We start from the raw sequence: 23,988 nt of genomic DNA on the forward strand, positions 1-23,988 counted from the left end.
GATCACGTAACGCAGACGTGATCGTGTGCAGACATCTCCACTTGGCAATTTTTTGTTTAAATTAGGGGTGGCTGCAAGGAAGGTGAGATCGGAAAAGTTCTGCTGAAGGGAGCACCTCTTACTGTGACACCTTTACTGCCTTCACAAAGAGTCGTATTTGATTTTTGTTTTGCAGCATATCTTTTTGAGCCCTCTCACCTTTTCCTGTTTACTGCAGCTTCAAGCCCTTCACTTTGTCTCAAAACCTTCTCTGTAACTGGCAGCTGCCCATCCAGCACCCACTATCACCAAATCTCCCCACCAGAATAAACCTTGTGAGAACTTGTGAGTCTGAGAGAGGACGAGGACAGAAGAAAGGAGCAGCGCCGCCTGAGATCCTGAAGGCTTCTTGCTGCCCAAGGTAGAGCCCATCCTCTTTTAACCTGCTGCTCTTGAAAGTAATGGGTGAGCTTTGATAACCAGGGGAAGGGACCTGCATTGGTTGTGCCTCTCTTGATGCCCTCCGTAAAGCTGCTTTCGGCGCTTGATTTCTTTGGCCAACTAATAGGGAGAGGGGAGAAAGGGGAAGTATTGTTCCTTGATTGGGAACATACAAAGGTATTGGCCATGGGAAGGCAGTGTTAAGTCTGAAATAGAGCACCTCCAGGCTCTGTTCAGCCCAGTAGAATCACTTGTGGATGTTGCCTAAGTCAGGTGTGTCTTATCTATTTATCTATCTGTCTGCACATCAGAAGTATCTTATCTACATATCTCTATATGACTGCATACATATAGACCCTTAACTCAGTATTTCATTACGTTTTGATAATTTCTGAGTTTGAGTTGCTGAACCTATGGTCTGCTCTCAATGTGTCCCTGACAGGGAGCTAAGAAGCATGAACCACTGCCGGACTGTTCACAGACACAGCATGTCAGGGTTGCACATGAGATAAATAACATTAGCAGTAAATATTTTTCCAAAATGCCATAAGCAGCCATTATCTAATGACTCAATTTCACAAAATATACGTGTGAAAACCAACCTGAAATTAATAATACAGGTTCCCTACCTGAAAGCTGAATACGGGAAAGAATTATACTGCCAAGGCAGATTGCAGCCCTGCTTTCTCTCACTGCTTGGTGATTCCTGAGCAACGAGCTGCGCAGGGTTGAGGTATTTGTAAGAAGTTTCTCCATGCTGCATGTACTGATTGACTTTGGCTGATGGAGGCCTGGAACCCCAAAGCAGCTGGGACAGGTCTGGAGTACAGGGGGAGTTCCGATTGCGGCCCCACTGTGCCACATGTGTGGGTGCGCCCACTTCCCTGCACCTGCTCTGCATTTAATGAATTAATTGCTGTCGTTTGCATTATTACTGCTGCATTATGATAATTATTATTACACGTGATGCTTCTTTCCATCAGATTGTTTCAAGCTCTTTAGAGGTAGGATCAACCGGCATGACAGCACAACATAGGTGAAGGGCACAACAAACATGTACATATCCTAGCAGGGACAAGCCAAACTCATCCAAAAAATTGTCTTCCGAAAGAACCTTACTTCTTAAAATGTGAACACTTCACTCTGCCAACCATATCCCTTTTTATGGTGGTCATGAAGTGGCATCTGAAAAAAAAAAAGCAAAGAAGAGTTGCTTAAAGTGCTGACTCACTTTTGGAAAGAACCTCAAACTACTTAAAAGCGGTATTCACTGCAATTCTTCAGAAATGACAAAGTGAGGAAGCTCCCTCCAACCCCCTCAAATTCTGCTGGTGTTCTTTAAACTTGAAAACAGAGTCTTGGCAAAAAAAGATGGAGCAACAAACCTCTGTACTCTACCAGCAGGCACAGCCAGCCCTCCCTGACGGCACCTGGCTGCAGCAACCCTGGGCTCAACACTGCACATTGTTGCCTGTTTCTTACAGGTGATCCTGAACCTATCCACAGCAAACCAGCCTACGTGCTGTTACTTGGCCCGGAGCTGCTCAGTTAGGAACATGGACATGCTGCTGGGTGATGTCTCCTTCTGTTGGTTGATTTTTATAAGGCTCTTCATGCTACGGGCAAAATGTTTCCTCACCCAAGGGGGTACAAGGAAATCCAAACCTTTAGATTAGGAGCACATTTTGCAGTCCCTCTCTGCCCAGAGGCTGACTCACAGACTCAATATGGCACAGAGGAAGAACCAACAGGGAGACCCATACCCAGACCCTTTACCTCTTGTTCTTTCCTTCACAGAAGTCCAAGATGAATCCCACAGATCACTTCCTAAGCACGACAGAGTATGACTATGGATATGATGAAAACACTGCTCCTTGCAATGAAGGAAATGGCTTTCCCAGGTTTAAATCTCTCCTCCTCCCAATCCTTTACTGCCTTGTGTTTGTCTTCTGCCTTCTGGGAAACTCATTGGTCCTCTGGATCCTGCTGACTAGAAAGAGGCTGATGACAATGACTGATATCTGCCTGCTGAACCTCGCAGCCTCCGATCTCCTCTTCATTGTGCCTCTCCCTTTCCAAGCATACTACGCTTCAGATCAGTGGGTTTTTGGCAATGCAATGTGCAAGATAATGGCTGGCATTTATTACACGGGTTTTTACAGCAGTATTTTCTTTATAACTCTGATGAGCATTGACAGGTACATAGCAATTGTCCATGCTGTCTATGCCATGAAGATACGGACGGCCTCTTGTGGCACAATGATCAGCTTAGTCCTGTGGTCAGTGGCTGGCTTGGCTTCCGTACCCAACATTGTGTTCAACCAGCAGCTGGAAATTGAGCAGTCTGTGCAGTGTGTCCCCGTGTATCCCCCTGGCAACAATATCTGGAAGGTTACAATTCAGTTTTCTGCCAATATCTTGGGTCTCTTGATTCCCCTTAGCATCCTCATCCACTGCTATGCCCAGATCCTAAGAAACCTGCAAAAATGCAAAAATCAGAACAAAATCAAGGCAATCAAGATGATTTTCATCATTGTCATTGTTTTCTTCCTCTTCTGGACCCCCTTCAACATTGTGCTCTTCTTGGACTCCCTGCAGAGCCTGCTCATCATTGACAACTGCCAGGCCAGCAGCCAGATCGCCTTGGCGCTGCAGCTCACGGAAACCATTTCCTTCATCCACTGCTGCCTCAACCCTGTGATCTATGCCTTTGCTGGGGTGACGTTCAAGGCCCACCTGAAAGGGCTACTTCAACCCTGTGCCCGTGTCCTCTGGAGCCCCACCAGAAGCTCTGGGGTCACTCAGTCATCTTTGGTGCCCAGCCAGATCTCTGGCTGCTCTGACAGTGCTGGGGTGCTCTGAGCCCACCCGGTTGCAGTCCTTAGAGCAAGTGGCTGCCCTGAGCCCCGCAGGCTGCCTTGTGTGCTCAGTGTCCTCATGGGATGACCCTGTATGTCCTTTCAGGATGTGCTGTGAAATGCTACATGGTGACCAGCAGCATGAGTTTTCAAAGAACACTGGTGTAAAAAAGCAACCCCACACATTAGCCAACGGGGTAATTTTTAATTAGGCTTTAGAGTTCTTGCAGTATATTTCAGCAAACATATTGCTTCTTCTCCAGCTTGTTTTCTCCCCCAGTGCAACCATTGCTTCTGCCTCGCCCCAACTATACTCTGCCTTGTGGAAGCTGTTTCCTGCATGTTCATGCTTACCTGGGACAGGGGTGGTACACTCCCCTGAGAGGTGGGCAACAAGTACAGAATGGCTTCATGCTGCAAAGAGGGACCAGCGGTGGTCCTTCCTCTGCCTCATCTCTCAGACAAAGAGGCCTTCTGCTTGGGACTCTGCCACGTTACTTTGGTATGCTGCTGCCCACAGCAGCTTCTGGAGGCCACATCTTTGAAGTCAGCAAAACAACACTGCCATGTGCCCCTATACCACCCATGCACAGAGCTATACTCTTGAATACAACCCCATCAAAGCAGCCTGGCCATGTGTCACCTCTGGAGATGTGGGGCCTCCAACCCCTTGCCCCCAGGGTTTGCAGTTCAGTGTAAATGCCACAGAATGGCATGCAGCAGATAGGCTCTATTACTTTTTCTCGTATGTTATTTTTTGCCTTTTTATAAGTGTTTAATTTGAATAAATATTTTAATTGCATCTTTGTATGCCTCAGCTACTGAAAGGTTTTCTAATGACTCATAAGTTTAGATGAAGACCAAGAAAGGATGCTGTAACTGATTTTTGACACAGTATCCTCCAAAATGCACCTGATGGAATTCAGAGGTGCCCTGGAAGTTTTCAGCAAGGTCAGTCTCATCTCCAGTTCCCTGCTGAGCAAAATTTGCTTTCAAAATCCCAGTAAAAATCCACAGTGGAAAAAATGTCATTTAGATTGAAGATTGTGATTGAAAATTGTGATTGGATTGAATACTGTGAACAAAGATGTTAAAGTTAAACAAGTGCAAGTTTTCTAAACTGTGAGAAAAACACACCCTGAATGTCTTCAAAGACTGTATTTTCGAGATCAATAAAAATACTCTGTTGAAGCTTTCCTCTTGAAAACATAGTTGTTGTTTTGTACTCCCTAAGAATTTAAAAAACCTTTATAACTTCAGTGTCAGAGGGTTCTTGCCATTAGTTACTTAGTGTACAAAACATTCCTTTCATTTATGACCGACAGTACAATTAACATTTGATTATTTTATTCCTCAAAGGGTAAGAAATGCACTGCCTCTTCATTATCGTATTTTTACTTCCCGGAAAACTTCTAGGTATGTGTAAACAAAGCTCTGTTTACATATTGCTGTGGTTTTTGTACGGCACAGACATTTTGAGGTTTAAAAAGATACCTAGGCCAGCATCAGGCCAGATTCCTTTCCCCTGTGGTCAAAATTTTGCACTATTTCTGTTTGAAGTGTTCTGTGCCATTTACTACCTCACCAACTGATAGTTTAGATAAAAATGGAAGAAAGAATAGGGTTTTTGGTTGTGGTTTTTTTTTTTTTTTTTTAAATATATTCCTTTGGTATTTTGAGAAAAAGGGAAGAAGGAAATTTGTTTCTGGCCAGTTCTCACACAGTGACCACTTCCCAATGAGCTGCTTCATGCATCTCAGATGGCACAAATGCTGTCTGTTGGAGCCAGCTCTCCTGGCTGCGGGGAAGGACACCCACAGTGCTGATCAAATCAGGGGTGTGGTTCCATCCATGCTCCATACAACTTACAGCTCAATGGAGCTGCCTTCATGGATACAAAGTCCCCGTGGTTTTTGTCCTGCACTTCCAAGGCCTCCAGACTTCAAGGAAGTGATCATTTCATACATAACAGGTTTGAGGCCAGCACAAAGCAAAGACTGCTTTTAGCTAGTGACAGTATTCAAAGACCCTCTGGCTTTATACTGTGGGATTAAATCCTATTTGCAATCTTGTTATTCACAAGAACTGATAAACACTAACAGGCAAGGTTAATAAATTGTTGTTTTTCCGTAAGTGTTCATCTGCCTTGCTGAATTTCAAATCATGTAAAGACAAGACAGTCAAAAACACTGTAGTTGTTCAAATGCCCACTTTTGAACTGCTATGTCATTCAAAGTGGCACACACCAGCTGTGCCCCAGACCTGCACACTTCTTTCCATCGCCATCATGAAATTCTGCGAGTGTGAACTTAAAATTTGCCAAAGACACTTGCATCACTAATACACCAATGCTTTCTGGGGTAGGCGAGGGCTCTCTCTAGGCTGCGAGACAAGGGACAAACTCTCTGGTGTTACTACTTTCCAGGTGGGCAGAAGTGTAATAGCAGAATTTAGCCCAAGTGAGATGTGAAGCCTTAAACAAAGACGACTAACAATAGGTTTTGCTGGACTTACTGCAGAGTTTTCTCCTTCTCTTCATCCTTGTCCTTGACCTCCTCCTCTTCCTCTGCTGTGTATGAAGCCAAGTATTTAAGAAACCAAAAGGGGAGATCCAAAGCCCCATCCTCTCCTCAAGTGCAGCTCGATACTGTTGATCCCTCACAGAACACAAGCACAGGTCCTTAGGATACCCTTCCCTTCAGAAGGCTCATTCTCTGTCTGATGTGGCTGCAAAAAGGAATAAAACAAGGAGCTACTTTGGGATAACAGAATGGAGAGACATGTATAGCATCACGTCACCTACACCAAGATGCTTTGTATCTCTTCTCTGAAGAAGAAAATTCATTTTTGACATCACAATTCCACTGGATTTTATGCTACTCTTATATGGCAGATGCCAAGAAACGTTCAGAAGTTCTGCATTCTATCCTCTGAAACAGTTCTGGGTAACAGCACTGTCAGATCAAAACCAAGGTGTAGTTCTACACTAGCACATACCATGCAAGGGCGGTACTGCTATTTCCACTGTTACACATTTGTTTTAGGTAGAAACTTGTCAACAGAAATCTGTCCTCTTTTGCAGGCATAATATTCTCTTGGAATAAGGCAGGTAGTAGGTGCAGCATTTCCTCATTTTCAAGGGTTATGTCACTAAGTAAAACTGGCAAAAGAATTTTGCCATCTACACAGAGCCAAATTGCTGAAATCAACCAGTTTTCACGCGCTGAGATGTCAGCAGCAGCAAACACCGCTGCAAAAGCACCAAGGTTATGTTCAGATTTGATGTTGGATTTCCTCTAGCCGTGTGGCAGTGTGAATATATATCCCAATCTTGTTCCATTAAATTAATTGAAAGCTAACCATTATTTTGGAGAGATGGAATAAAGTAATTACTGCTGCCCCTAGAACAGCTCACCTAACCAGATGCTGCACAACAACAGCACTTACCATTTTTCCAAGGATGGAGCTGTCACACCTGCAGGTGACGGCAGATTGCCAGCTGAAGTGCCAAGTATCAGTTTTGATGTTTGGTAGTGTTACCTAGCTGTTTCTAAAATGTGTAAGTACCTCTTTGAACTTTCTACCTCTTGATTTTTATGTAAGGTTTCACAATCCTCCACTTTCCTGTTTCATATTCTCTGCCACAGTGCGATCCCCTTCACACTTGGACAGGAAAGCCTGATCTTATTCAAGCCCAAGAGCATTTGGCAGCATGCAGCACCATATCCAAATGTTTTAGGTGCTCAGAAATATCACACTTTAAAAACAAAAGAAGCATAAGAGAACTGCACAAAGCAGTGCAAAGGAAAACCTGTGCAGTCAAAAGATCGTTCTGCTGTGCCCAGCCTATTTATCAGCTGAGAGCTATGGTCATACAGCTGCTGGTCCTGGTCCTAGCACAGATGTTTCTGCAATTAAACAACATAAGCACACCTCCCTCTGTAATACAATCTGTGCATGAAAGTGTTCCTTTAGGAAAGTCACTCGGGTTCTCCAGCAGTAAAGGGACATGAGCATCACTACTGTGTGACACAGGACTCATGCAGAAGCCTCTGAGCCTGTGGGTGGGATGGGTATTCAGGAGAAATTAGATAGTGCCATCATCTGTGTAGAAACCAGCACAGGGTCTCTAAAAATAACATGGAAAAAAGATTTCAATCTGAGCACTCGCTTTTCGAAGGGAAAAAAATCCCTTCAAATCCATTTTCTCAGGCTTACAGAAGGAACAGCATCAAGCCCAAAGGGCAATCTTCAATCTCATGCCTTTCTTGCTGTTGAGTAAGGTGTGCTCCAGGTGTCTTAAAGACAAGCTAACAGCTGCACACACATTTCTAGACCTGGTGCTGCACCTCTAGAACCACGCTATTTCAGGCTCCCCATGGCTTGCAGCATGCTAGCTGCTGCCTCCACTTCCCTCCTGCCTCCCTTGATGTGCTGCTTTAGAAGCTGAGGCGTTGCAATGCCAGCCTGTTTCAATATCTCACCTACTTGTTCCCCATCCTCTGTTAGTACCTTTATCATTTCAAAACTCCGAGATAAAAGATAGCACTGTATGGTGAAAGACCAACCCACTCGTCTCTGAGCAGAAGGTAGAAACACGAAATTCTGACTTGGCACATAATTCTAGGAGCTGCTCAACAACTTTCCACTCAGAAACTTCAACCTGTCAGGGTTTATCCAACCCCCTTTTCATTCCTCCAGGGCACAGCCTTCCCACTCCTAAGGACTGCTTCCTTTCACAACTCTCTAGTGTTGCCCTTCTCACCAGCCCTGCCCCACAGCCGACCTTCAATTTCTCCTTATCTTCCTGCAGGCTGCAGGCTCTTGCGAGTAGGGACTGGTGAGTGTAAAGGGGAGAAGCAGAGGCATGATTGAGTTCCTCTATCTTCCCAGGATAGAGGAATACTATTCAGGGACTTCCAAAAGCTTTTGTAATTGGAGATTGCACTCTTGGACCGTCTTCTGCAGTCCTGTAGCCCACCCAGAGATAGGGTATTGCTCTTGCCACTACCAGCCACAGCCCTTGTGCTGGCTGTGTAAAGCCTCAGGGTTTGCTCACCAGGTTGACTTCACCTGAACTTGACCTACCTGAAGCTTTGGGTTGCTTACTTTAGCTGCAAGAGCGGTTATTCTGAGCAGAAGGCTATATTTAATCGGTTTTAGTTCCGCCTACTGTTGTGAGACACAGCCACAACTTTTATATAGACAGTAGTTACAGATAGTTGGCCATCAGCCTTAGGGTTTAGAAGGGCAATGGAAGAGTAAGCAGTGCGCTTAGAAGAGGGGTAGAAACTAGGAAATGGGTATAATTTCAACTACTAGTATCATTATTGTTATTACTGACATCATTAAATTCTTGGATTTATGTTTAAGGCGTTCCCTTTTCTGAAATCCTTAACAGAGGAGCGAGCATTGCACTTGCCCCACAGACAAGACAACATCCAGCACCTTGATGGGCAGGCTGGGTCATGGCACTGCAAATTTAAGAGAAATGGAAGCACCCTGCGGACACCCAAACTGAACATGAGTGGCTGAATGTGCCTTACCTTGGAAGCTTGAGTTTTCACAGGTCTGTGTATGGCGGCCAGTTCAAAGCTAGGCTCTGTCATGTTTGCGATCCATCCCTGAATTCAGCGATGGACTTGATGATACTCATTGGCATTTGTATAATGTATTTCAACCCTTGATGCCAGTGTTAAAAAGATAAATTAACCCAGGGACAAGATACAAAACTTTCAGTGGTTTACCATTTTCTGCTGAAATGACCTCATGACACCACTAAGTTTTTAAGCTTGCCTGACTTCAGCTTTCATTGAGAATCTGAAAATTTCAGAGGTCTGCTGAAAATCTGGTGACCCATAGATAACCTCTTGGCTTCTTTCTCTGTCATGAGTTCCTTTCCTTCTCTTGAGTTGGAGGAACACATCTTTCTCTCACCATCAGACCATGCTCCAGTAATTACTGGTCAGTACATCTCCCATCCTAATAGGTCATCCTCTTGCTTCTCACACTGATTCTCAAGCTCACAGCTAAATTGTTTTCACTTGTCACAGCACTCTGACAATTGCTTTTCCCAGCTGTAAGCTGAAATTCAGAACTTCTGGCCCTAAGTTTTCTAGGCTTTTTTCTAAGTCAGAGAAAACGTTCGGAGGTGTATAATCAATGAATATTAAGATGTTATAATCACAAAAAGAACAAGAGAGTTAGGCAAAGTAGACTAAGATAATAAGGGAGAATAAATGGAAGGCTTACCCATATGCTAGGCTCACCTACAGAAAACACCAGAAGAGGGGATCTCCAGACAAGATCCTTCCCCACTGGTAGCCAGCTCTTAAATAGGTCTAGGAGGGGTGCAGCCAGGCTCCATCCCTTCTGGCAGCCACAGCTGAACTGCCTTCACCTGTGCTCCATGGCTGACTCATGGCTCGCCTCAGGTGATCAATCAGAGGTTCAGGCCGTGACTCAGCAGTTCCCATACAGGAGGTAACTCAGGATAAACTTCCAATTTCAGTGAATAAACACATCTGTGGGGTTTGGGCCTATCTGACAGTCTCTTCAATGAACTGGGTGGGAGGAGAGCACTGCATAGTTGTAGGAAGTGTTGGTGATCACTGCATAAGTATTGCATGTTTGATGCATTTAACACATGAACAGGGGGATAAAAAATGTTCCCCCATTGAAAAACTACAGTGAAAAACTGTAGCAAACAGTAAATTATTTGAGGATAAAGAGGCCTATAGGGAAGCTGGGTAGGGACTTTTTATAAGAGCACGTAGATACAGGACAGGGGGAAATGGTTTTAAACTGGAAGAGGGTAGATTTACACTAGATATTAGGAAGAAATTCTTTACTTTGAGGGTGGTGAGACACTGGAACAGGTTGCCCAGAGAGGCTGTGGATGCCCCCTCCTTGGAAGCATTCAAGGCCAGGCTGGATGGGGCTTTGAGAAACCTGGTTTAGAGGGAAGTGTCCCTGCCTATAGCACAGGGCTGGAACCAGATGACCTTAAAGGTGTTTTCCAATACAAACCATTCTGTGACAAATGGTAGTCATACTGAAAATAGATTTTGACTTCAAGTCTCATAAGATGGAACACGTAAGACATTAATTCCCCAAATAAACATGCCAGGGATGGTTTGGTTTTGAGATTCCAGGTGAATCCAAGAGCAGTTCAGGAAACACAAACTTTTTGCTAAGATTCTCTTAAGCTTTACTTAGGATAGGCACATTTCAGTACAAATTAGGCAGAAAAAAAAACCAACGCCTTTCAATTCTGTTGCTCAGACAGCTTTTCAGTTGAAATTTTTTATCATTTATTTGTGGCTTGTGTTTGTCTTAACGTTTACACAATCTCTTTCAAGAAGAACTACAAACTGATATGCTTGCACTGCATAGAACAATTGCAACATAATCTGAGCTTTACCAATACAGATGGACTGGTCTTCATATCATACTTGCTAACAGTGATAACTGTAGCACGAACAACTTATCCACAACTCTTCAGCTAGCAGAGTAAGTGTAAAATGTCTCATTTGTGCAAAAAGCTGTAAGCCAGCTGTTCCACTCCTGTTACCAGACAGTAATTAGTTCAAGAGAGAGAGAGGGAAGGCGATAAAATCTACTACAATGTAGGGCAGAAGTTAACTACAGTGATCCGCAGTCTGTGAGGACAAAGAACAGCAGAGTGTGGTATATTCTGTGGTGAGGTTAGTTTGCCTTGGACTGTGAGAAAGGAGGTTTTGCTGAGTTGTGTTTTCTTGTATTTTATCTACAAAAGCTAAGAAAATGGGATCTCCACCCTGTAAATAAAATCTGCTGGGAAATGATTACAATCAGATTCAGTATGTCTATTAATCACTGTAACATGGCTATCAGGCTGGCTTTGGGCTGCTGAACTCGTGAGGTATTTTCTCAGAAGAAAAGCAGGCTCCACCAGACAGATGCACAGCAGTATGAAGCCAGTCTCTGAGCAGACTGAAAACTTCCTGGGGCTGGATTTGTCTGTAAGACTCAGCTTCATCGAAGAGCCCTGCAAAGCAAACTCATGAATAACTTACATTTCAGAGATGCTTGGTCTGGTGTCAGAAATTCCACCAGAGTCTGCAAGCTTGTCACAGGGCAAACACAAGATCCACCACAGGATTTAGGCAGAGCGACGTGAATTTATCATATCTACCCTTGATGTCTGCTCCTAGCATGTAAATTAACCATCTTCCCTTTCCACTTAGCTTTTCACAGGTGGCCTCTGAGGTTTCATTCCTCACATTCACAGAATAATAGAATGGCTTGGGTTGGAAGGGAGTTGCCAGCTCTGCTCAGCTCCTTTGTCTCTAAGGACAGCTTCCCAGGGGATCTCATCCAGTAATTCCTTAAACAGCCTGAAGTTCACTCTTCTGAAGTTCAGGGTCCTGACTTTGCTTTTTGTCAGGCTTGTCTTCCTCAAAATCACAGACTCTACTAGGGCATGACCACTACAGCCCAGAATGCCTTCAGTTTCAACCTCTGCAATGATCTCCTCTGGTTGTTTGTCTAATATCCGGACCATCCTCAGCACACTCCAGGAGTGCTTGCAGCCCACCATTTTGTTTTCCTAGCAGACATCTGGGCGGTTGACATTTTCCATCTAGATGAGAGCCTGTGAGTGTGATACCTCTTGTAGCTGAAGCAAGGAGGCCTCATTCACAGGCTCCCCATGATCAGGTGGCAGGTAGTACAACGCAATCACTAGGTGTTCTTTTTTGGTCTGGTTTTTTTCACCCACATGTTCTCATCCTGATCATTATGTTTCAGACCCCATGGTGAAGACCAAGAATTGGAAGTTTTGGGGTACAGCTACAACATATAGTAACCAATACCCTGCATAATGCTTCTCTTTGGAAGAAAAACAAGGTTTCCATAAAAAATTAATGGCTGGATGCTTGAAGTGTTATTCATAATTTTGGCGCTTCATTTACCTAGTTGCAAAATGGAAATAATTGTATGGATTCGTCTCATAAATGCTGTGAGAAGAAAAATACTATAGTATCTGTGAATCAATCAGATATTACTCTAGCAGGACTAGAGAGACTGTTATGAGAGTAAAAACAAAAATTCTGCAATCTGAGAAGGATCCAGACAGCATACATTAAATCAAACCTGCACATTAGTAGAGTACAACAAGAAGAACCTCAGATACTAAGTTCCTCAGCTGGGCTGATGGCTCCTGCAGGCTGACCAAGCCACTGTGATTTGTGTAACCAAGAGGTTCACATCATATAGAATAGGTGTTTCCTTGTAAAATTCTTTGTGTTCTCTGCAACTCAGAATCTTAGGAACATGTTCAGCTCCTAGTAAACTTACATCTCAGTTGTCTAATCTTACTTTTCCAGGGCCCTGTGAAATGCCCCAAAGCTTTGTGGAAGTACAAAGACTCCTGAGCAGATGACAATGCAATTTTCATATGCCATCAACAGCAACCATGTTTTGCTTTTATGCATCTCCTTAGCTCTTCTAAAGCAGTGTTCCTCTTGAACACCTGCATTGCTATGAGGACATAGAAAAAGAGGAGTATGGCCTTCACAGCCTCACTTCTGTTGCATGATACATACAGCACCTAGAATTTTTATAGCCACAAGTAGGGTTGCACTTTTCATAGTGACTCAGTAAATGTGTTCTTCATCTGTTGTGGTTCAACACCAGAATTGGCCCTTATCTCTGCAGCACAAGTCTCTTTCTCTTCAGCAGAGGATATAGACAGCATTATCGGTCTTATCTGCTAAAAAACAACTTCAACCCAAAGAACTGCAAATCTAAAATATTTCCCTTGATCTCTTTTCCAAAACAGAAAATGATTTCTTGTCACCAAAAGCCCTTAAGATTTCATTCAATTTATTGGAAACATTTGATTGGACTATCTGGCCCACTTTTATCAATGCAAAAGTCACCTGTCTGAACTCTGTCTAGCCTCCTTCTATCACTAAGGAGAGACTTCTCCATTTTAGCCTAAGGTGGAATAGCTAAAGACAAAGGCAGGCTCTCTGTGAATACTCACCATTATCTACTATCTACTGACTATAGAGGGAGCCCTTAGTCTAACCAGTTTTACCAGCTATTGATGGGAGAGCCTGCTCTCTACAGTTTGAAGAAGTATGGAATGAAACTAAGGAAAGTAGAACCAGGCAAAGGGGAGGTGGCTATCTCCATTTTCCTTTTCAGGAAGTAGCTCAGTGTTTATGCCACTTGCCTAAAAGCAGAAAGAATTGCCTAAAAAAGGGAGCTTGTCACTTGGATAAAGACAAAGACCAACATCAGGTCTCTCCAAGGACAGTTATGAGCTGTGGCTGCTTTAAAGTTTTTATAAGTTGGGCATCTCAAGAGAAGATTATGTGGTAACTTTGTACATGTGCATCTGCAAATAATGAAGCAAAAGTTTGGAGCACAGCCCTGTGCACAGCAAGGGCAGCGTAGGGTTTTCATTATCAACATCACTAACAAATACTACACTGAAAAACTGAAACAGTTTCTTACTGTAAACCTTGCAATCTCCTCTTGTTTGCAATTTCCTCCCTGTGCTCAACCAAAGCTGCCATAATACCTACCCCTGGAAGTATGAGGAGAGTCAGTAGAACGCCTGCTAAGGGCTGCTGCAGATGAGGACACTCAAGGGCCTGTATTTGGTTAATCTGGCAAGATTTGAGCAGCTGGGAGTCTGCAAGAGTGATCTCTATGAACAGAGCCAAGCAGTTTCCCCATGTCAGATCACAGCCAGCTCCAGCTGCTCCAAAGGGGACCCACCAGGGACTCAGTAATATGTTTACTGAACTACTTTTTCAGCATAAACATCTATTTCACTCACCTTCACCATAAAAACACATGCTGAAGCACACCAGGGGAATAGGAAAGTAACTCCATCAGTACCCATGTTTCCCTCTCATGTTTTCCTGCTTTGCCTGAAATTCTTAAAAACAGGAACTGAAATCAACAAATCTCCTTTCACATTGCCTAAAATATGAGATGAATTGCAAGGCCGTCCCTCAATCTTTGCTACGGTTTATGAGGCAAACAGCTGAGATCCCATAACTTCTACTTGGTCTGCTTTGTAATTTTACTAATATTTTTGCCAGCTGTGAACTATTTCCATCTCTCCCATTGTGGAAACAAACTGTGTCTGTTTTTCAAAGGTTGGAGCAATGGGAGTTCAGGCAGCTTGAAAACACCGTCTACTTGTTTTCAGTCTCTGCACTCAGACTGGAAGCATGAAGAATTACAACTTTCAGAACAGCATGTCCAAAAAACTGTGCTTTCATTCTCTAAGCAAGTCATGAGTCAACCAGGCCATCCGCAAGAATCCAGCAAGCCCATTATAACAAGCTCAAGACCCCTGCAAACCTCACAGATTATGAAGCTAGCATGTAAGTCTAATGATCACTTCTTCTGCAATCTTTCTTAGTGATCTGTGTAAGAGAGAAAATGAAGACAGGAATTCATCCAATCCTGAGGTACAGCATCTTTTAGCAATTCTGTCAATGTATGAATGCTTGCAGTTTGTACACATTTCCTTTGCCCACATCTGTTTAGAAAGTACTGTCTACATAGGGGGCTCTTTGTACAACCAAGTCTTTTTTGTCTCTTGCTTGGGAGGTGTTCAATCACCACGTGCTGCATCTGTTAGATTTCCACAACTTCTGCCATCGCTTCTGGGTTGGTTCTGCTCATTTCAGTTGTATCTGCTTTTTACTTGGGCAAACTGACAGAGCAAGGAAAAAGAAGACTCCTGAAAGCCTCTGAGAAGCACAAAAGGAAGTGCCAGTGTCTCAAGACAAGGAGAGAAAAGGTGAAGGATTCCCCCTGGTATCCCATACAATTATACTCGCCCATAGCCCCTGGACAATGGGCTTCAAAGAAGTCCCACTCTCAAGAGCCAAGACGAACCCCTTCTATTAGAGACCACTGAAAAGAAGTGCCTTAGGCGGGATTTTTGATTCTGCCAGCTAAGCAGTTCTTTACTAAAGACAGCAGCCCACAGATGTTTCAACTGGCAAAAAAAACTTGCTGCATTAGCAGCCTCTACACTGAATAGAAAGAGATGTCTGAAATAGTAAAAAAAAAAAAGAAAAAAAAAAAAAAACAAAAAACCATGACTTCAAATTCAGGCAGTGACTCAGAGGGAAATGAGATAGAAAAAAAAATGTGGCTTGCACCTCCCTGCTGTGCACTGTGTCCTTGTAGGGAAGTCCCTTCCTGCTCAGGGTCGAAGCTTTTCTGCACTTTTTCTGTATTTACAGCAAAATCTACACACCCCTTTCCAGATCAACACGAAACATTTATGTCTCTCAGCCACTACAGAAATTATCCTTCCTAATGTCTTGCTTAGACACGCTTTCTGCTACTGCTCACAGCTCTCTGAGTTTCTTTCGTAATCACTGCAACATCAGTGGCCAGGTTATCACTACTTAAAATAGATTTTCTAGGAAAAAAGCCCCACACAAAATCCAGATTGTAGCAAAATCCAGTCTTATAGTCTTTCAGAAATACTGCAGGAAGCCACACAGCAGTCTCAGAGAGAATAGGCAACAGCTGCTGCTAAAAGTTGTAGGAAAAATGTATACTTTGCTCTAAAAACTTAAACAGACTCTCCAGGAAGCCATTGAGTGGCCATATTAATCATCAGTCCTCATTTTTAGTGATTACCTACACAGTTATTGAAGTTGGTGTGGAAAGATGTTGGTAGTACAAATGTTTCGAAAAAAATACGCATGACATATATTTGAACCATGCTCTGTTCCATTTCTTTCTTTCTATTGCTTTCAGTCCTGCAATGCCACCACATCAAAAAGGGAATGAGCTGCAGGCTTCTGCCCACTTCTGATCTTGTTGTTGCAAGATCATTACAAATGACTTATGAAAATTACAAGAGATGTTCAGGTAGAGGTCTGTATCCCACAGTACAGCGTGGTGCAGAGTGCTTGAGCTGGTCTCCTGCTGGAAGGAAGGCAGCTCTATCATCATCACTACTTCGGACTGGCCTATGCAGCTCCAGCAGGTCTCCGTGTGAACACAGGCATGCTGCTTCCAGGACCCAAGCTTGTCTCTCTTCACAAGACTTGTGAGAGGCACGTGTGATGCTAACATAACATTTATGGTATAAATGTCTTTAATTTTGCCTACCAGATCTTCTTCCCTAGTGATCATATATAAGTCAGTAAAGGACAACATACATGAAGAATACCTTGGTGGGTTTTTTCAACAGACCTTTATGTGATCTGAGTTTAATTTTAAAATTACACATGCTAAATGCCAGGTATTTCATACTACTTTCTATTACATAGCAGAGGTGTATTTACCTACAGACACTATCCTGAGAACATGGTTTTCCTGAATGAAGCCACCTTGTCTTTACCTGGTAGAGATGCACTAGATCAGATACTGAATTTCAGCTGGTGCAGGAGGAGACACCCCCTTCATCCTAACACAGCTTAACACTGTTCATTTTCTGAAAAGAAGAACTGTGCCCTTGATTCTTGTAATATTTTGCAATAGATCACACAGGAAGTTCTATTTCCTATTTTCAGAGATAGGGTTTAACTATATGCTTGTTCACAAAGAAGACGACGACACAGTCTGATAAAACAAGCTTGATAAACCTGTGAGTAGCTCATTTTTTTAATTTGTGTGTATAGAGAGATAAATATTTGTTGAGTGGGGAAATAGATGTACCTAATGACAGTGGGAGCAGAACTGCCATTTAAGCAGACACATTGTCTTTAATAAAAATTAGGTCTTGTAACCAGCTTATAGCTCAGGATAAGGTTAATGTGAGAGCAGAGAATTGAAGTGGACAAATAGTAGAGAAAATTATAATATTTTTTTGTAATTTAAACTTAATTGGTTTTCAACTGTCCTGGGAGGTCCATAGCTTGCAAGTAGATTCCTCTAAGGATATAAACTGATCAGACATCAAATCCTTTTCATTTTTTCTAGCCTTCTGAAATCTTAGCCACGTCTTATTCTATCAGATACATATGGATGTATCATCACTATCTCATCACAGTCTGGTTTGTTTTCTTTGTGTTATTCAAGTATTTAACTTGCTAAAGGTGCTTTTATTATCATGTTATAAAAGATCCTTGGGATTACCTCTTCTTTGGGTTGGTCTCTGAAAGTCTGTACTCCCTGTCTCAACTGTAGATGCCAGTTTAATGGCCAGTCATGATCTAGCTTGCAATTTCCCTTTAATGAGGTTTTACATGAATGAAGTTCATCAGCATCTTGCTGGAATTGTACTATTCATGCTTCTGCTTTGATAAATGAGACTTGGTCCAAAAAAAAAAAAAAAAAAAAAAAAAAAAGCTACCATACTGTAAGAATGCAAATCTATTCCTTTTTTTTTTTTTTTTTTTTTTTTTTTTTTCCCTTTTTGGTATATTAAGTATGTTGCTAATAGCAGCAATTGCTTTTATGGGAGAATTCCACTGTCATTTGCCAGGCTACTTTTTCATACTCCAGTTCATCCTCAGAATGGTTGTGAGCACTCACAGAGAATTGAGCCTGTTTTCTTTCCAGCATTATTGTACCTTTTCCTTGAATGTTCTTCAGGAATATAAAAATAAATCAAGTGTCAAGCAAGCAGTTCCAAAAAGAAGATGTTTCTAATGCTCAGCTGTTATAAAAGAGGAAGAAGTTTCCAAAGCAAGTTTTAATTTTGGAAGGGACTGTCTTTCTCCAGACATATCCTGGAAAGAAATTCTGTGGTTTGCATCACAGAAAATCATGCGTTCATATCAGCTCAGAGGTTTTAGTTCGTACTTCTATCTTTTCCTTCGGCTTTTCTGGTAACCCAAGAGAAGTATGAACAAATGCTTGCTTGCCAAGGTGTCTTTGGCCAACACACATACTTCTCTGTAGTTTTGCCAGTCCAGAAACTCCTTCCAGAAAGACCAAGACAATGTTAAAGCAATAAAGCTGCTATCAGAGGATACTGGCCACATCTCTCACGGTGCCTGCTATATGGATTTAGCTGTTATTTTATTTATTTAGATTCCAGATTTTTTTCTCTATGCTACACTTTAATTCTCTCTCATTGTAAAGTGCCCTAGATACTGCTGACACACTTTTAAGCTGACTAAAATTCATTGATTAGTTTTTCTTTCTTTGTGACAAACTTTTAAAAAGGAGAGGAGCAAAGGCAGGGCAAGTATTGCTCTGTAACCCTTTTATATATTTGAAAGGAGAAATAGCAGCCCTAAAAAAGGGAAAGAAAACTTTGTGGGTCATTCAGTTTTGAGATGAGCGGTTCCATTCACATGCAGGTGCTGCTGTAACTTGTAGTTATTGAACACTGTGATTTCCATGAAGAAATTCTGTGCAAACCCCACTCAGGGCTCAGCTCAGTGTACTGTGATATGTGCCATCCCTGACTGAGTCAATGCAACCTTCTGAGCTTGAATTACCTCAGCATGGAAGTCTGTGGAAAAGTCTGCTAGCCATACCAGCGCTTAGACATTCCTATAGCTACAAGTGGTAGTGTATTCATAATAGCTAGTACTCAAGAGCTAGCAAGGATACTCTCAAAGCAGCACAAATGCTCAAGTGCAGAAGACATGATTTAAAGAAGCAGACTGGAGGGCAGCCTCATTGCCACTAACCACTGATGAGATTTTGACTTGAAGAGCTTCTTCAGCTCAATTTAGTCTTGCAGAACTCAAGTGCAGAAACAAAAGCAATGGCTTTCAGAGTGTGGTTTCTGCAAAAGACATCTGCAGTGAGAGAGGACAGACCTTCTCATTGAGAAAGAAATGCACAGCGGGGTTCAAAACAGGAAAGGAGTGATACTGCTGAGTTATCTGAGTGGTCACACAGCAAGCTGGGGCAGACACAGTGTCTGAAGCTTTCTGTGTTGTGAGCAGTCTGCTGCCTTGACGAGAGAGCAGCAATCATTCTGCCACAACAATGCAATGCTTCATAAAAGCAGTCATCAGGATCCAGGATGATGATACAGGAAAAAAGAAGCAGCCATTTCTCCCAACAACAAGTAGCTCTATTTCAGTGGCTACCTAAAGAATCAATTTCCCTCCCCCACAAATTGATTGGGAAGCACATTTGGTTCCATTAATGGCTGTCTTCATAAAATCCTCTTCCCTGTTTCTCACAGATATGCAGATATACTGTGGACTTCTCCAGGGGCCTGTGCAAAAATATATCTTCTTAATTTCTGAGGGACAAAATTACACAAAGCTATGCTTCTGCATCTGGGTCTGGATCTGGGTGACTCTTGGTCCTATCAGGCATTTGGGATAGGAGGAGGTTTTGGTGTCAAGAAAGGAAAGGATTGATGGCACCCACTTCTCAAGCCTTTCCCTGCTGGCACTGTAGCAGAAGTCTCCCAGGGGATCTCATGGCCCTGCACTGCTACTTCCCTGTGAGATGGTGGTGCTCCTGGCCAGGCAAGCCCAGCTCCTTCCACAGCTCTCCAATCAGAATCAGAGGGACAGTGTATTGGGGCAACAGACACAGTTCTCATATTATGGTCATGCAACTGTGAAGTTGCTACATTACAGATTGTTCATCAAAATTGTGATTTCAATAAAATAAAAATTGAAATCAAACTTATGATTTAAGCAAGGGTGCTATTTCTGTAAAAGCTGGAATAGAAGCTTAAAACAAATTCTAGGAGAAATAAAATATCACTTTTTTTTCTTAACAGTGTTTCTATAAGTCATGCTGACAGCAAATGAAACCCTTTATGCCATTTGGACAGGTGTTTGCCTACCTGTTCTTTCCATTGCAATTATCCCTGCAGGTCATCAGCTGAACGTGTCCAGCACAGCACTCACAAGACAGGGCTGCACACAGCTTTTATTCCAGAGCTACCTAAGGCCAGCCATTTCCATGGCCCCTGCCTGACCCAGACTCTGAAGCGGACGCAGCCTTTGCCATCGGAACCCAGACCAACGCTACTGACTTGCTGCTTGCCAGCAGCCATTACAGCACTTGAGCAGGTGGGTGCAGTCAGTGCCCTGGGGAAGGGTCATTTCTACACCACCAGAGATGGTCCCTAGCAGCACTGAGGCTCCCGTGAAGCCACAAACTGCACTTATGTTCTACCCATGATAGAGTGACTTTGCAGTCACTGCAGTCTTCATGCTGCCCAGACCCCCCTGGGTGAGGGCTGCAGCGCACGTTGGCGCAATGAGGCCAGGCCCCATCGCTGTGTTTCATTCCCCTCCCTGCCAAGCCTAGAGTTCCCTGCAGCTGACCACTCTTCTCTTCCTTTGCAGATCAGCACACAATGGAAAACTATACCATTGATTTGGGTTACATGCCAACAACAACATTTGACTACGGTGATACAGCACCATGCATGGGAACTGAGGAAAAGCACTTTGCAGCAAATTTTCTGCCACCGCTTTACTCACTGGTGGTGATATTTGGCTTCACAGGCAACATTCTTGTTATCCTTATCCTGGTAAAATACAAGAAGTTGAAGAGTATGACTGACATCTACCTGCTCAACCTGGCCATTTCTGATTTGCTGTTTGTATTTTCTCTTCCTTTTTGGGCTTATTATGCTGCTCACGACTGGATTTTTGGAGAAGCGCTGTGCCGGATCCTCTCAGGCATTTACCTCCTTGGCTTCTACAGCGGCATCTTTTTCATAATCCTGCTGACCATAGACAGGTATCTGGCCATAGTTCACGCAGTGTTTGCTTTAAAAGCTAGGACAGTTGCCTACGGCATCCTCACCAGCATTGTCACGTGGGCTGTTGCTCTTTTTGCCTCTGTTCCTGGGATAGTATTTCACAAAACTCAACAGGAGAATACACAGTATACATGCAGTGCTCATTATCCTCCAGATAGCCTAATAAATTGGAAGCACTCCTACATTTTAAAGATGAACATTCTTGGGCTTATCATTCCAATGATCATTATGATTTTCTGCTACTCTCAAATTTTAAAAACATTATTGAGATGCAGGAATGAGAAAAAACAGAAGGCGGTTCGACTTATTTTTGTCATCATGATTTTTTATTTCATCTTCTGGACACCGTTCCATGTTGCTTCTTTTGTGCATACATTTCAAACTTCTTTTTTCTCTCCAGATTGTGATAGCCAAACCAGACTGGACAAAACAATTCAAGTAACAGAAACAATTTCAATGATCCACTGCTGTATCAATCCTGTGATCTATGCATTTGTTGGAGAAAAATTTAGGAAATATCTTTATACGTTTTTCCGAAAGCATATTGCAGCTCACCTGTGCAAAAAGTGTCCATCTCTTTATCGTGAAAAATTAGAAAGAGTTAGTTCCACATTTACAGCATCAACTGCTGAGCACGACATCTCTACTGGATTGTAAAAATAATTCTAGAGTCTAGCTACTGAATGTTGCATCTCTTTGCCTGAAGAAGTGGACGACGTTGTAGAAGATCTTTATGCCAATTCTTGGGGTTAGTTGCCTGGATCACACCATTTTTTGATCTTAATCTAAGAGAAACAACCATTTCCCATTAACTGTTAGTATCATAGCTTGATCACAGAATGATTTGTTTGATTTTGATGGCGGACCCATATTCTGTCCGATGAACAAATATTCATGGCTTTTACTAGGGAAGAATATAAAATAGATGAAGGAGCAATAAGTAATATCACAAGATCCATTCACAGCCACATGAACAATATAAGACTGGGAGGAGGCTTTGAGGATTGATGTACCTGTTCAGTATGCAGCATGAATGGAACACCCAGAATCCTGATTGCATTTGGAAATAAAAGTATTCTTTCTGAAACAGTCAGCCATTTGGTAGTGGGAAGCTCTCAGTATTCTTCATTTTACTCCTCTTTCCCTTATTTTTTCTACATGAATAAGAGGCATTTCCATTAAAAGGATAAGGATGAAAGATACCAAGACAACTTCTCTTCACTGATGAGAGAGGTGACTGACCTTTATCTTATGTGGTCACTTAAATCAAGGATTTATCTGTAAGCTAGTTGTTTCTAAACATAATCCTTTTTACTATAGGCTAAGTTACAGTATGTTTATTTTAGGTATTTAATCTTATGCCAATCATATCATTGTTTGACTGCTAACATTTTCCAAGTTGAGCTTTTAATGGACAAGATTGTCATTTTTGTGGGTGCAATTTTACAAGTAACTGCAAGCCTAGTAAGTGTATAAGAAGTCAGTGTTGTACCCCCAAACAACCATGAACTTGTTTCTGACAACTTCGATCCCTTCCAGGGAAATAGCACTTAGACAGTAAAAGCAGAGATCTGCAAGGACAGAATTAAAGTTATCTTACTTCATCTAGCTACGATGCATGATTACATATGAAAATACATAATCCTTCAGAGGATTTTGGAGAGCATGAGCATAGTACTGAGTGGAGGCCTCTCTCATTCTGGAAATACATATCACATGTGTAAAGGAAGACTTTCTACAGCAGATGCAGAAAGTGTGTCAAAATAGGCTCCTGCATGCTAAAAACGTGCTCTAGACTTACACAGTAAATCTGCTGTTTGGGACAGACTTCTGGGAAGACAGCAGCCTTGGAAACACAGAAGCAGCTATCTGTAGAGATGTAACCGCCTTGCCATTTCAGGAGAATGATGCACATCACCTCTGTTGACACGATCAGGACTGCGTGCTTGTTGAGGACTAGTGACCATTACCCTAGTGCTGTAATGGCAACACTTTTAGGCCAAGCCATACATTTATGCCATTGTTGAGAATTTTTCAGTAAATAAAAAGGGGCATCCTAGGATGTGATATGAACTTTAAACTGTTGCTTTATACCGTAAGGAAGTGCAGTTAAACACTCCTTACACAGGCAAACAGTGCTGCTTTTTTCCCATTTCCTTCAAGGGGCACCATTCAAGCATGCAAAGTTTTAGTCTCAGAAATCTGTAAAGCCAGCTTCAAGTAACCTGCTGGCAATGTCAGGATGGAAGAGGGAATTGCACACCTCTTAACATTGCGCATGTGACTTAGATGCGTACATTAACAGCAAATCTCATCAAGGTCCTTCAGTGCCAGTGGAAAAAAAGAGATGCCTGAGTCGGAAGCAGACATGATTTGAAAGACCTCTGGGGAAGATTACTTGTCTGACTGCAAAAAGAACCCAGAAATCAGCTTCTTAATTCAGGGATCAGATGCCCTTGTTGCAGTGGTGTGAATACTCTTCCCTCTTCAGCCTTATTACCTCAAGGCACCACTTCTATTAGCTGTTAGTTGGTCTCCTGTCAGCTACTACATTCTGGCTGCTCCCTTGTGAGGTTAACAGCCACAGGTATACAAAAGGAAAGACCAAAAACTATGCTCACAGTAAATAACACTTTTCCTTTACTTTGTATTTTCTACTGCACAAAAGTAAAAGCCCCTTTTTAATGTTAAAGTATAAATTAGATGAGTGCGATACAAATCCTGCTGTAACTGTGGTACTTCTACTGCTGTGCTTTAAATTCTTGTTTTGTGGAAATTATGCATCTTCCTATTTTAGTGTTAATGCAGCAAAAGTAATAAACTACGTCTGAGAAATGATGTGTATTCTGTAGCCCGTGTTCTCCTTGTGAGGAAAAGAGCATCAGCTCTGCTCTCAGAACAGAGGTAGCAAAAAGCTGCTATGATAGACTTCAACACTTGCAGTACTGCACTCTGAACTGAAGCAAACCAAATCAAGCAAGAAGAGAACTCTCTGCACTGTTCAGGAACTACTGCAGCTGGCATGATTTTATC

General features: G+C 42.5%; 1 protein-coding gene and 1 pseudogene across 2 annotated transcripts; both read left to right on the top strand.

Moving 5' to 3' along the window:
* The first annotated feature begins 2,226 nt into the window (after positions 1–2,226).
* On the top strand, positions 2,227–3,282 carry LOC306948802 (C-C chemokine receptor type 8 pseudogene; annotated as a pseudogene). Its single transcript has one exon. The product of its transcript is annotated as a C-C chemokine receptor type 8 pseudogene (transcript).
* A 16,768-nt stretch (positions 3,283–20,050) lies between these two features.
* LOC306948665 (C-C chemokine receptor type 5-like) lies at positions 20,051–21,612 on the top strand (the record flags this gene model as incomplete). Its single annotated transcript, XM_079538323.1, has 2 exons — positions 20,051–20,254; positions 20,539–21,612. The coding sequence occupies exon 2, from the start codon at positions 20,545–20,547 to the stop codon at positions 21,610–21,612; it is 1,068 nt and encodes a 355-aa protein (XP_079394449.1). The 5' UTR covers positions 20,051–20,254; positions 20,539–20,544.
* Positions 21,613–23,988: the final 2,376 nt, after the last annotated feature.

The sequence above is a fragment of the Tetrao urogallus genome, assembly GCF_951394365.1.
Source record: "Tetrao urogallus genome assembly, chromosome: 7".
NCBI classification, from domain to species: Eukaryota; Metazoa; Chordata; class Aves; order Galliformes; family Phasianidae; genus Tetrao; species Tetrao urogallus.